The sequence below is a fragment of the Dreissena polymorpha genome, chromosome 1, assembly GCF_020536995.1.
Source record: "Dreissena polymorpha isolate Duluth1 chromosome 1, UMN_Dpol_1.0, whole genome shotgun sequence".
In the NCBI taxonomy this organism is placed as follows: Eukaryota; Metazoa; Mollusca; class Bivalvia; order Myida; family Dreissenidae; genus Dreissena; species Dreissena polymorpha.
In genome coordinates this window covers 77,917,198-77,931,417 of record NC_068355.1, presented here as the reverse complement: position 1 = coordinate 77,931,417, position 14,220 = coordinate 77,917,198, and the positions used below count along the sequence as shown (strand labels likewise).

Below are 14,220 nucleotides of genomic sequence, written 5' to 3'. Positions count from 1 at the left end.
TTTGTGTAAATTAGTGAAAATAAGTACTGCATTTGTGCCTATTACATTTATTTCAACACGTATTGCCAATAATGCAAAGCTAATTGTTTTAATTAATAACTGATCCACAACTGATCACAGGGGAAAGATCACAGGGACTAGGCAAATACGCGAAACTTTCAGTTTTTGTATAAAAACAAAACATAATCAAAATATATTTATTTTGTGGTTTTTCTAAGTTGCTTATTTAGTGGAGAATCAATGTAGTACGATATTTGACGGCCTATCGCGCAAGCAAGTTTATTGGAAGGCGTAGTGGTACGAAAACGTACAATGTATTAGTTTATTAATAGACATATAATAACGATCGCTATACACAACTTCACCAAATAGCAGAACATAAATGATGTCAGCCGGAATAGCTCAGTTGGGAGAACGTTAGACTGAAGTTGTTTACGCATCAATCATCTAAATGCCCCGGTTCAATCCCGGGTTCCGGCACGAACGGAACAGTCCGGCGGCTGACAATTTTTTCAGTCAGGTTAATAAAATAATTAAGCTTTATTTTATGTAGACATTTTAAAATCCATTTTACTACAATAGGACATTTTTATTAAAATTAATGGATGCCACGTAGTGACAACGTTATTTAAATTTCTTACATCACTTAAATATCTTATAAAAAATACACGTGTTTTTCTATTAGCACATAAATGCAAACAACACATCTATTATCCATGTTTTTTATGGTTGTCTATCATAGGCCCTAAGTACTATCCCTACCACATATAGAGCGCGAAGTGCGAAACGTATTATTGATTGTAACAATGAGTTGCGATAAAGGAACCAGCCGCTTATCAAGGAGGAGCTGTGTCCCAGCAACCCGTTTCCCTAGAGTCAAGCACTCCTCGGAGTTTTTTTTTAAGAACCACATATAGAGCGCGAAGCGCGACACGTAATACTATCCAGGTGGTATGGGCCCTTTAGCATTATCCGACCATTACGTCCATAGTTTTCTTCCTTAGAATTTGAGAAATTTTGAAATCGTTGTTCGAAGTCCAAAATTGTCATCCGATTGTTCCCAAACTTGCACAGGTTTTTTATCAATTAGGACCCAACCCAAACTCTCTATATGAGCAATATCGGACCATAATTCCAGAATTATGTCTCTTTGAATTTAAAAATAAAAGTGAAAAACTGCTTGGTTGGGTGATTATGTCAACAACTTACAGTCTTCATATCAATGAGCATTTTTACCTCATTAAAAATGAGAAACATCGGGACAATAAGTCCAGAATTTTTTCTGTTAAATTTGACAAAATAAACAATTTCCACGTGTTTAAAAGATTTCACAACTTTCGTCTGAATCTTTTCAAACTTGTTAAGTGTTTTTATATCAGTATTACTCGAACCCTATTGAAAATGATACAAAACCTTGTAATTGTTGTTTAAAGGAAGATTTACGAATATATTGAATTACACAAATTAAAAAGTAATAAGATCACGTTGTGCCGTATAAAACATATAATACCAGTTTTTGTAATTATACATTTGTGTACATGCCGCTTTGTGCTGCATTAACAACGTTTTATAAAATTATGTTAGTGATATATTGTTGATGATGGAATGATTTATTTGGACTATTAACTTATGTCAAAATAATTGGAAGACTTCTACTTTTGTACTTTTTACTTTCTGTTTTTTTACATAAATAAAGATCCTAAACATTAAAAAAGATTTTTTTTCCAGATAATAACGTGGTTTATCGACAGACAACGCTGAACTTTTGCAAAGGGTGCAGATTCGAACAGCCCGATGGCATATTGTATTATACCACCACATAGCTCTCGTGCATTGAAAAACATAACCAGAAATTCACGTAGAAAGCCAATGCAACTGTCTACATCTGGTTTTATGCTTATTTCGAATTCTAAAGCCATGTAACATACTGTGAAGAGGAAAGTGTCTAAGATTTTTCTTGAGTTAGCTAATTGAATTTATAGACCGTTTCCGTCAATATTGGAAACTTCTCTAGCCATGCCGTAACGCTGATATCGTTTGTTTGATTTACGGCACAAATATCTGGCTCGTATTGACAATATTACATCACATTTTTGTTGACAAATCACCGTGACTAATAACACCCACATTATAGAAGTGCCGTGATTATGTCTACGGTACAAGAGGATATTAAACAGAAACTGGGAGGAAAATGGATACTAGACAGATCAGAGAATTTTGAAGACGCTTTGAGGGAAATGGGTAAATACGATTTCGTCTTTTATCGTTGAGTAATTCATCTATATTTGTATTAAATCTATCACCCATACATGTTTTTTTCAAGATAAGTTGTTTTATTGTAATGCCTAATGTGCTTTGTGCTAAGGATTATTTAGATGACAAACCCAATAGTTACATTAATTGTTCACGGTTATAGACGAATATTTTGGTAATCGTTTTGCACTCTTTATATAAGTTTCTAATCGAAACTATTAGGTTGTTTTGAAGTACGAAAATGGATATCAGTAAAGCATTTTATTGGATTGTCAGTCATCTGATATTAAATTCAATACTTTATTTGCATTGTCGTTAAAGAATAAACGCAACCTATAGAAAACTTGTCCTTTCTGCAATCGCACACACTCGTCTTTAAAATACACACAAGTTGAAAGAAAAGTAAACAATTTGTGTGTCATATGGGAAAACGAAAGCAAGGTTTGCAATACAACGAAATTGAAATCACGTTTACCTTGTGTATGCAAATCGTATTCAAGGTATGTCGGTCGAATTGATGGTATTGGAATGCAGTTCGGTTTGGATTGAAAGACGAATGGCTGTGGCAGTTGGATACAATGCTAAAACGAATTAAAAAAAACAACACAACTTCAACTGACGATTCGAAAAGTGCTTCGAAAGAAGACTTTTTTCAAAAGTGCGGAGAAACGTGCGTGCACTAAAATAGAGCTGAATTTCAAGAAAACCACATGATTTTATGTTAATTCAATGTAAATAATAGAAAATACAAACCATCGTTTCGATGGGTTCATCACCATATAAAAGCCTCATAAGTGGCGTAAATGGGTCTGCTATCCTGAATTGCACTCTTGTAGGTCAATTTAGCCTCGTTTACGGACAACCCGGGTATGTCCAGTCCGCACATGCTATAAAGGGACGACACATTTCGTCTAAATTAGATTTTTGTTTGGAAAAGACTTCTTTCAAACAATTTTTCCATAAAAACGAAAAGTTTCGTCCCTGATTAGCCTGTGCGGACTGCACAGCTTACTATTATACGAAACTTTACGATTTTGCATAAAGCCAGTTTTCCCATAACGCGCTTCATGTAACTAGTGAAAACCAACAATTGTTTCACTGTTTGTCGAATCATTAAACCCTTGTTTTGTTTTCCAATATGTGCTTCTCTATCAATGTTCCATTCATACATTTTATAAAACTGTCGTTGTGTTTCTGTAAAATAATGGTTTTTAAGGACACTTAAAGTACGAAGGACATTTGCGACATTATCTTTACTGTGGGCAATATTTAATGTATATGAATGCTATTCTTTAACATGTTAAAGAATAGCTTTGAACATAAATGTACTTTAGTGTGGAGTTATTGACAAATGCGGCTGCCATCTGTCTTGAACTAAGTGCAATGATTATTGTGTGTACATTAACTTCGTTATATTATGTCGGTAGTTAAATGATAATTGGGGTAAATATCATGAATGTAAATAGTACTTTGTTATTTTTTCCGGCACAAGAACACCATCTAATATTAATTAGGAACGTCAGAAATGCTAGCTTGATAGTTACCAAAGCAGCGTTTATTACATATAATTTCTTTCTGTGCTCTTTTTTATCACAATTCAGAAACTATATGTATGTAACATTTATGTCTAGTCACCTGTCTATCATTAACAACATTTACGGCGCTGTAGCTATACGCTTATAGCCTGAAAGCATGTAGTCAGACAAACACACATGTTAAAAGTTTGTATTGACGTAGAGCTATCCGACATAACATGTGATGCTAAATATACATATTTCACGTTTAAAGATCGCGAGCGCCGTTTTCAAAAGTTATTTGTAATGTTGTACTTCTCAATTATAATTCATTTCCGTCGCAATATTATCGCATACAATTTCGTATTCGTCTGGTCGACATTTCACAAGATATTTACCTGTTTTAATGGTGTAAATTAAGTGTAACCACACCATCCAATCCAATTGATTGACGCTGAACAAACAGTATTTTTGTCAGATAAATTAATTAGATTAAATGTTGAATGCGTTTGTTTGTTCAGCTCTTTAACAAAAAAAATGAATAAATATGTCTTAATGACCTTATCGTTGTTGATGACGTCTTTAAACTGGACAAAACGATAATGTGAAACCTTGTTGTTATCGACTATCCTGCATATTTTGCATGGGGACGGAATTAAGCGGTGGCGCCTTGGAAAGTAAAACGTTTCTTTTAAACCGGTGCATTGCCTTCGAAAATCGACTGCAGGTCTACGCGATCATCCAACATCATCAAACTTAGTCCGCGATAATATAACATAACGTAGTTGAAAGCTATTTCTTAATTTGCTTCTTATGGCATATTTGTTATATTTCAAATCCACTCAAAAACACTTTAGTGAAACTTAAATCGAATTACAATTAGTAAATCCTTATTGCGTTCAATTCCCATCATGGTACTTCTCATTTGAAATATACCGAAGGTTCTGTTATGGAATTCAACCCAGAATAACCGTTTACTACCAAAAGTTTACGATTGTAATTTCAGTTGTAGTTGAGTATCATAAATTGTATTAATTTTATAACATTGTTGTGCGTCTATTTCGCAAATTGTTATTGTAAACAATGATTGACACGCCTACAAGCGCCATTATATGATTAATGAAAACAGAATTCTTAACAGAAGTGCGTTGATGTTTTTATTCCTTTTTATTCAACTTATCGTTTTTAAAGGGTCTGTCATATCAATCGTTAATGATGTTTTGAAAATCCCAACCTTTCAAAGAATATGTCAAATTAATAAACTTTGCAAAACTGATGGACATCATATTTGTATACATTCAATATATGTACATTTTTTAATGCAACATAAGACTGTTGATAACTATTATTAAAGTAGTCTATGAGCACAAAGGCCTCTATAATTAAATATCGATTTATAAAAAATGTACACGGCCAACGCAGCTCTGGAAAATTAAAAGAAGAGGAAATATAATTCTAATCCGAGATAACATTATATTCCAAACGCATTTTCCCATCAACTTTATACAATTTCCAGTTTTATTACAAAATGTTATGGTTTCTCTCATTATTCGTACAGTAACAAACGTGCCGACTATAAACATCACCATTCGCTTTTCGGCTATGAAACAATGAATGTTGGAACGTGAGCCTTAAGCTAATGTATTGTTCTTTTGAATATCCAGGTTACACACTGTTATAAATGGCAGCTAAGTCATAAATTCCAATACTTAAATAAATATTGCAAACAGACATATTATACAACTATTTCAACATATTTCAACCATCTACCGCGAAACATATTATTAAGTACCGGTAGTATAATTTTGCCAACTGCACATGATAATATTTATTTTGGTAATATAATATACTAATGTTATATTTAAAAAAAATAAGTAATACAATAAATTATCTTTGAGTACTCCTTTATATTCGAACTTAACTGTAAATATCTCCAAATTTATATCGCTATCAGTGCAACGCCTGTATCGCTAAGTGGATTGCCCATATCGGCACATATTGACGTTGTTTCTGCGGCAAAAAGCATTGACCGTTATCCAATGAAAGATTCGTCCTGAAAGCGGACAGCATATAAAAGGTGTGAAAACTCGACACTCCTATCGTAATAGTTCACAATCAGAGAATCAAAGTGACCATTGTTTGAATGAAGATAATTTGATTACTTTATGGAGAGACTATTCAAGGAAACTAAATAAGGGGCATCCATAAGTACCATAACAGAGGAAGATTGCTGCTTGTTGTCCGGACTGTTGTGGCTAGAGAGATGGTTGATTACGAGTTGGAGATTGAGAAACAACTGTGTGGCTGTTGGGTTCTGGACCGGAGTGAAAACTTTGATGAAGCTCTTGGTGAAATGGGTACACTCATACATAGCTTTTTATACTAGTTCATTTTATTTTCATTAATTGATCCAATATCAATGTTTTAATCGTTTAAGTTTCTTGTTCACTGCTATAGGCGATAATTCATCATAGCATCTTCAGTAATGTTATAAAGATCTGTAACTAGTATTTAGCGGTGTCATATGCATTCCATATTCTTACTAAAATGTATTATGATTGTCTTAAATAGAGTATCGCTTAAAACAGAAGTTGAATAGTATGTAACCTTCATCGACCACCCAATAGCAAAATAATAATAACATTCACATGATATGCCAGTAATAGCAACAATATCGTTTTTTCAGTGCAGCGTTATGTCAATAGTTATTAATTTCCAACACATAATGTGCGGAACATAAAACATAAAACGTATGTTATTCGGCAATTTGCCTGAAAGTACCGGTACTTTTTATTTTATGTGTATTTATTAAGATTTTCAGTGTATGAAAAAAGAAAGAGTGAACAATAAATGCATAATGCTTTTTGTTAGAGGTGGTTAATTACCCCTAAGTACTTTTATGCGTGAGCTGAAGTTTTATGATGTAGACGCTCGTCTGTCGGGTATGGTGAACTTCAGAAGAATGCGTTCGCAAGTGAATAACCACTCATGCCACGTGTAGAAGCGCGGATTTTTTCTTATTGAGAAAAAAAACATTTTAGAAAGGTTAAGAGTCTGATCCATATAATAATTTCAGTTTGAGAGCATGCCAACCATATGTGGGTTTTTAAAGTCTAAGTTCAATAAAACAATACCATCCTGGGTTTCCCGATTTCAAAGAAATCGACAAAATATAACCTGTATGGCGGAATATTATGATTGTAATATCAGATGATGTAATAATTTTTGTATTTCTGATGTGTTACAAGTAAACTAATTTTTTCCTAAGTACCTCATCTTTTCTGCAATTGATCGAAAAACACATCATTATATAAATAAGCAATAACCAGTATTTTGTAAAAAGGGAGTTTAATACATGTGCGTAATGTCGTACCAGATTAGCCTGTGCAGTCCGCACGGGCGAATCAGGGACGACACTTTCCACGGAAACTGTACTTTTTTTAAGAGGAGACTCTCTGTAAACAGAAAATATCAAAAAAACGGAAAGTGTCGTCCATGATTAGCCGGTGCGGACTGCGCACATGCATGTAACCACCTTTCCACAGAGCATGGCTCAAATAAAGGATAACCAAATCTCCAGAAACATTATCAAGATAGGAATTCTTCATCATATATAATATGCACTTAAAGTGTTATTCGGTATTACTTATTCGGACAGACGTTTCCTTCAAACGAATGGATAACAATTGTAATTACCATTGATACAAGAAACACGACTTCCAGTGGCAGGCTGCCAATATCTGGGACCACAATGGAAATAAGTGAAATCATTTTAACTTTTTTGTCTAATCCCTGGTAATGGTTAGCATTTCATGGTAATATTTATATATTTGAACTTATATTTGTTATATTATACCATGTATTACTGAGCTAAATATTCATCAGTATTTGTTAGTATGTATCTATTTGTTTGTATCTTACCATGATTTGTGTATCAGTGCCAAAAATAAAACTAATAAAACTAAAACTTAACTAATAAACAACTTAATTCATGACAAGTTATGTTTTAAAACCATGCATGGTAATTGCTTTCAAAAAGGGCTCCATACTTTTATGATTCACAATTTGTTATTATTATTATGTTGATTGTGGTTGGTAATTATCCTATAATGATCAATACTTATTTGTAAGTGGAATCTTTCATAAAAATATATTTAAGGACTACAGCAAATTGTTCATTTATATGTCTGTTAACTAGTTATTCGCTTCATAATCATACATTACGAAAGTACATTCAGTGTTGGTTGTATAAAGTAAGTTGACACAACTTGTATCACCACACAATGCAAATTGTGTAATCTATGACATCTTTTACGCAATACATGTGCCTTTTGATAGTTCTACACTAAAGTCATCACATCATGTATTATTGTGTCCAATCCCAGCAGACGACGCATCAAACAAAAATATAGTAACTCATGCATTATGAAGAACCCCGTTTGTTACTGAGACGAACGCCGTATTCGAACAAATGCATTCTACGTGTTTCATATGTCATCTCATAAATTAATACATCAAACCTACGAGTCGAGAATGCAATTATTTAATGGATCAGTTCCCATTTCACTAAGTATACCAAGAATGCTTTTGCATAACCTGGCTTGAATAACAAGCCCAGCTCATATATATCATATATATCATGACAAGCGGGAACTCGCTAAATGTACTTTTTTTATCATTGTCAACTGGGTCATGCGAGTTGTGTATCGTGTTATTTCTTAAAAGTTGACCCAGCATTTGTAAAAATATATTGCAAGACATTACATTTCCAGAAAGTAAATTCATTTCTGCGTTAAATAAGACAGAGATCGTGAAAATCGCTGCACAATTGATGAAGATATGGCTGTTCAAAGCGATGCATCCCGGTTTGGGGTGATTTTGAGTTGCATACCTTGTTATATATATATTTGATAGTGATTTTTTTTCATAAAATTTGATTTTTCGTTATAATATGATTATTTATCATTCAAAATGATGTTTTCACTAATTAATATCATAGCCACACGCTAACCACCTGTGGACCAAATATGTATACAGTTGTAGATCTTATTACGTCAGAAAATAAATCGGTAATTAAAAAATTATGCATATAAATTTTTAACGCATTTGAAGTTCGTACAAACAACACATATGTAATGTCAAACTAATTTACTATACGATTACAAATATTTTGTTCTATTTTATGAAAGTGTCAATTAAGCAACCAATATGCATGTGTACTTTCCCCCATGTTAAATATTATTAATTATGTAAAATTCATAATACTTTTTGTTACGATATCTAATTTTCATAATCTATATCGTTTATGATCCATTTATGAGAAGTGCGATATCACTCGCGGGCGCATTGTATATCAAACTCGTACAATAAGCTGTCTATTTTGTCTTATTTTTCTTTGACGCGCATAATTGTTTAATCTCAAGGCAGCTGGCCTTAACAGAAATATTAAATGTCCTTTTTGATCATTATTATAACTTTGTTATTATTTATTTAAACATTCCCTAGCCTTATGGCTATCTATTTTTTTTTTCAATTTCGAATAGGTAGCCGAGACAAGGCGCTAGCAAAAATGTAAAGTTTAAGTTATGTCAATATGAAAGTATCTTCTTATATTTATTATTGTTTAGCTTTCATAATTACCTTTTGAATCTCTTTTCGAATAAATAGTTGAGTCTTTGCTAGTTTTTAATAGTAACTTTTTATACAGTCAATGCAGCTGGCCTAAGTCTTAGAACGGAATATTATACGTCCTTTATGACCATTATTATAATTGTGTTATCTATTTATACATTTTCAAGCCTTATGGCTATCTATTTTTCGATTTCGAATAGGTAGCCAAGACAAGGCGCTAGCAAAAATGTATAGTTTCAGTTATGTCAATATGAAAGTATTTTCTTATATTCATTAGGTTTAGGTTACATAACTAGCATTTAATAGTAACTTTTTATACAGTCTTTAATAGAGCCTTTGTAACAATAGATATGTATTATACATACAAAAAGATATATCATGCTTTTAACTACACTAATGTGTAATTATAAAGAATCATAGTTATTCGTTCTATGTTATATAATCTGATTACACAAATTATTACTCACTAATAACGAGGTGGTCACTTTTCACTTTACAGGCACTCATAATTTTACAAGCCCACTTTTGCCTGTTTATATGTTAGCCAACCAATAATTTTTGTGATACATGTCATGCATGATTATCATTATTATAATTATCACAATTATTACAGGTTTGCTTAAGCGGCTATATTTGTCATTTCATCAATAACGTTGCAATGCATTGTATGCCAATGTACATTTTCAACATTTCATTATTATCATTATAATAATTATTACACGCTTGCTTTAGCGATTTTAGATTTTAGATGTGACTAAACCAACAATTTTGATGTGAATGTTATGTAAATTTACATGATATACCCTGCCTCATTATAATAGAAAATATTTGTTATCATTATTATTATTATTATTATTTTATTATTAGTAATATAAGAAGTATTATTATTATTAGTATTATAATTATTATCATAACTAGTGGTAGTACTTATGTTTCAACTGTCATACATTGGTATCCTTATATATTGCACATTTGTAAACACTGTATGTATAATCATTGTCCACTTGGGCTGTTATTGGCCTTCTGGATCTGATATGAAATAAACAAACAAACATATGAAAAACTGTATCGTCTTTACCATATGAAATGTTGTAAGTTCACCCCAGGAGTTCAGCCCATATTCAGAGCAGTATAGAGTTCGGAGTGGCTTCTTACATTTCGGGGCCTCTCGTAGGGGTCGCGTCGCTATCGTCTGTCTGACTTGAATTTCATGTTTATACACGTATTAAATTTCAATGAAAAAATGAAGGAGTTATGTTTGCCTTCTTAAATGACTAACATTTCTTTCATGGCTGTAGTTAACGCCTGAACGTGATGTTTCTAAAGACACTATACGAATAAAACATAAAATTAAAACATCTACCTGTACGCGCTCTGATAAGAACCCCATATGTTTGATGTGCACTCTAAAATGTGTTCATTTTATTTTAGGTCTGAACGTTGTGTTCAGAAAGCTAGCGAGCCACGCGAAGCCGAGCATGGAGATTTCTTTGGAGGACGGTAAAGTGAAGATCAACGCCAAGGCGGCCTTCTTCACCCAGACGATGATTCTCCCGATCAACGAGCCGTACGAGCAGGAGTTCGAGGGCATTAAAATGAAGGTGATGCTTGTTTTACAACTATTAACCCAATTATGCCTAGTGGATTCTCCCATCCTTCTGAATTAGATCAATTTATTTCCAAAATTAGGGATGTCTAGTATACTTATTTCTATATTTAGAATATTTCTTACAGAAGTTCCTTTAGGCCAGCAGCGCAGACCCTGATGAGACGCCGAATCATAAGGCGTCTCATCTGGGTCTACGCTGTTTGCCAAGGCCTTTTTTTCTAGACGCTAGGCATAAATGAGTTAAATTTGTTGGGTTAAATATCAATGCACTAACATATATTTCACAACGTGTATTTAAAGCAGATCAATGTTATGGATGTGAAACATAGCACAGGGATACACCTGTTATACATCAGTAGAGATTAAAACAATATTAAACGATACCCATTTGAAAACGAAATCACCTTTTTTCACCAGAATTCAGTCACTGTGTTGTCTGCGAAGTTGAGGCATCTCGCGCAAACTTCTTGTCAAGGTTCTCGTATACGATTAGTTAAATAAGAATTAAATTTAAATGCATGAATCTCTTTCCAAACTAAAACGTTCCATATATTGTCGGTCTACTAAATTTCGATGAAAATCTGAAAAATCTCTTTATTCAGTTGAGCTTGAATTATAAACTGGTATGGTTAGTTTACCGTAAAACAAATTGGCTGAAATTGTTTAAAAGTACGTCACTTCCGAACGCTTTTTCTACGAATTAAAATATTTTGATCGGGTTTGTTGTCGGTAAATCGGCGCAATTTATTAAAAACACTTGTCGGTCCTGAGTAAAATATGCCGATCATGACCGGCGGACCGATGTTTTTCGCGAACTCTTTTAGTAGTATCTTTCTATTATTTGTTCCAACTATTGAAAGTGTCTGACGAGATGGGAGGACAACAAGCTGATCACAGAGGCGAACCCTGTAGAGCCGGACAAGCATAAGGCGCAGAAGTTCCATCGGGAGCGCGTCAACGATGAACTGGTTCAGGTGCGTTCATTAAATTATAAACACTAGAACAGGTACCTAGATATTCCATGGTCAACTTCTTGTTTGTAAAATGCAAATTGCTCAATCGATTTAGATTTGTCTATTTATTTAACATTCTTTATTTTGCGTTTCTAAATTAAAACTTAAAATATACTAGCAGTTATTGTGCATTGACCTTAAATTTGACCTTTGTTCCTTTTCAGACTATGTTTATCGGAGATGTCGTGTGCACAAGATGGTTCAAGCCTCAATGCTAATGGCACTTTGTAAAGAAAGGGTTCTTTTGACATCGATTATAATATTCCTTCCACGCCGCACTTGGATGAAATTTACGCGCAAAACAACCATACCTATGCGAAGTGCATATTCAATCGCACGCTGTGGTTTTAGACAAAACCTTCGCTAAGTATGCATATACATACATTGTATTTGTCCCGAGCGTCTGTATGCTTTTATCGACATATGAACACACTGTGTCAATTTAGAGACACCGCTGTAACTGTGATGTGTTTCTGATTGTTACAATTCTGTTCAACTAAGACCAATTCAACAAGTAGAAGTAGGTATCATAAAGTGTAAAATGAGACGAGTCATACGAAATTAGGTCTTATGTCATGCGGCATCCGCTCAGTCTGGTCAGGAGCTTCTCTGTACGCTTATGAGGCTAAGAAACTTTGCTTGACGCTAAAACAGACAGCGAAGCTCTTGACCCGATTTCGCGTTTGCATAAGACACATTTTCCCAAGACGCGTCTCAAATATTTGCTAATATTGTTTGTTGTTAACGATTAGCAGAAGGATAAGTTGTGAAAGTAGCATACTTAAATGATTGTGTAGTGGTCAAGTAACAATACTTGCAATATTTGTTTTATAGCACTATGGTTCTTTATCAGGTGTATAACTGTTTTAGAAAAGCGCTCTTTTTTAAATATAACGTATCATAGTAATAAAGTCAGTCCACGGACCCCAAAGGTCAATTTGTGTTTGCCACTTCGTTTTTATTGCCTATACAATGCCATAAGCATAATATATTTATATAGGCGGTCAACTCAGACATGCTTGTTTTCAGAAGTCCTGCACGACAATGGTTTATTTCATGTGTATTCGTGAATGCCCTTTACAGTCGTCGATATATGTTGTATAAGTCACATTTCTGTTGCATTCGTTACAATTTCTTTGCGTGTTTAAATATATGTTTCGCCTCAAATCAAACAGTACAGTATACACCCAGACAGCCGAGGGCATTGGACTTGTTTATTACAGTTAATGGACTCCCTCAAAATAGTCCCGTGTATTCGTTAGTAGAAAATATATTGTTTCTCAGAATATTCTGTGAACTTTGAAAGTGTTGTGTTAAATAACAGATTAAAGTCTCATTGAACAGTTCGTCGAGTTGTGTGCGCCATTATTATATCGAATAACGCATTTGGTTTCCTATTTTTATGTTTGTTTCTAACATATATTCAGGGATGTAATAAGACGCATTTGCAACAAATATATTTTCAAGTCATTCTCAAAACAGTTCAAAAATATAGATTCCATATGGATGCTATCTCGGCATACCATATGGGCATCGCTTAATACAGTCCATATGGGATTCATTACTGGTTACAATATGTCGCAGCCTCATCGATATGCCCAGATACAGGATTAATTATCTGCATGTTTGCTTGATATAAAACCATCATCTGAGCGCAGGTTAAGAAGATCAAACTGTTTTGTCTTGTCCCGAAATACGGCTGCTTTGGTTAACAAGCACAACATATCAAACAATCAAAGACCACTTAATACAAAGTAATATTCACCGGTAGAATAACGCGACGGTTTGTATGTCAATTAAAACATGTTTGAGCATTCGAGTAATAATGAACGAATTTTTGTTGGCAAAATTGACTATTCACTAATCCGTTAGATAATGTTGATTGAGAATGGTCTACTGCACATTCAACAAATGCAATTCAATTATTTCTAGTGTACAAAACACTATACACGCGTCCCGCCTACGCTTGTTATCCCCCGCAATCTATGGCGGAGGGATATTGTTTTGGCGTTGTCCGTCCATCCGTCCGTCTTTCCGTCCGTCCGGCCGGCACTTTTGTATCCGGAGCCATATCTTGGAAGTGCTTTGGCGGATTTCATTGAAACTTGGTATGAGTAAATATATGAACAGAACAGAACAGAATATTTTATTTTAGCTTAAGCATACAGCTCATCGCCATAAACATACATATACATATACA

The 14,220-nt window shown here is 33.8% G+C and overlaps 2 protein-coding genes across 4 annotated transcripts in view; one reads left to right on the top strand and one right to left on the bottom strand.

The window, feature by feature from the left end:
- LOC127836523 (beta-adrenergic receptor kinase 2-like) overlaps positions 1-14,220 on the bottom strand; it is a 417,424-nt gene that overhangs the window by 120,053 nt on the left and 283,151 nt on the right. The window lies entirely within an intron of this gene.
- LOC127836828 (cellular retinoic acid-binding protein 2-like) lies at positions 1,799-13,366 on the top strand. Of its 2 annotated transcripts, none has more exons than XM_052363437.1 (4): positions 1,799-2,241; positions 10,830-10,999; positions 11,868-11,981; positions 12,185-13,366. In XM_052363437.1, exons 1-4 carry the CDS (start codon positions 2,148-2,150, stop codon positions 12,236-12,238), a joined length of 432 nt encoding a protein of 143 aa, XP_052219397.1. In that variant the 5' UTR covers positions 1,799-2,147; the 3' UTR covers positions 12,239-13,366. The 2 variants fall into 2 exon arrangements, with proteins under 2 accessions (XP_052219397.1, XP_052219407.1); XM_052363447.1 differs by lacking the exon at positions 1,799-2,241 and adding an exon at positions 5,875-6,124.

Excerpts from the sequence above, each read along its gene's own strand:
- LOC127836828 (XM_052363437.1), top strand. The coding sequence starts at position 2,148 with ATGTCTACGGTACAAGAGGATATTAAACAGAAACTGGGAGGAAAATGG. Across the intron at positions 11,000-11,867 it reads TCGAGGGCATTAAAATGAAG|TGTCTGACGAGATGGGAGGA; the intron begins GTGATGCTTGTT and ends AACTATTGAAAG. Across the intron at positions 11,982-12,184 it reads TCAACGATGAACTGGTTCAG|ACTATGTTTATCGGAGATGT; the intron begins GTGCGTTCATTA and ends GTTCCTTTTCAG.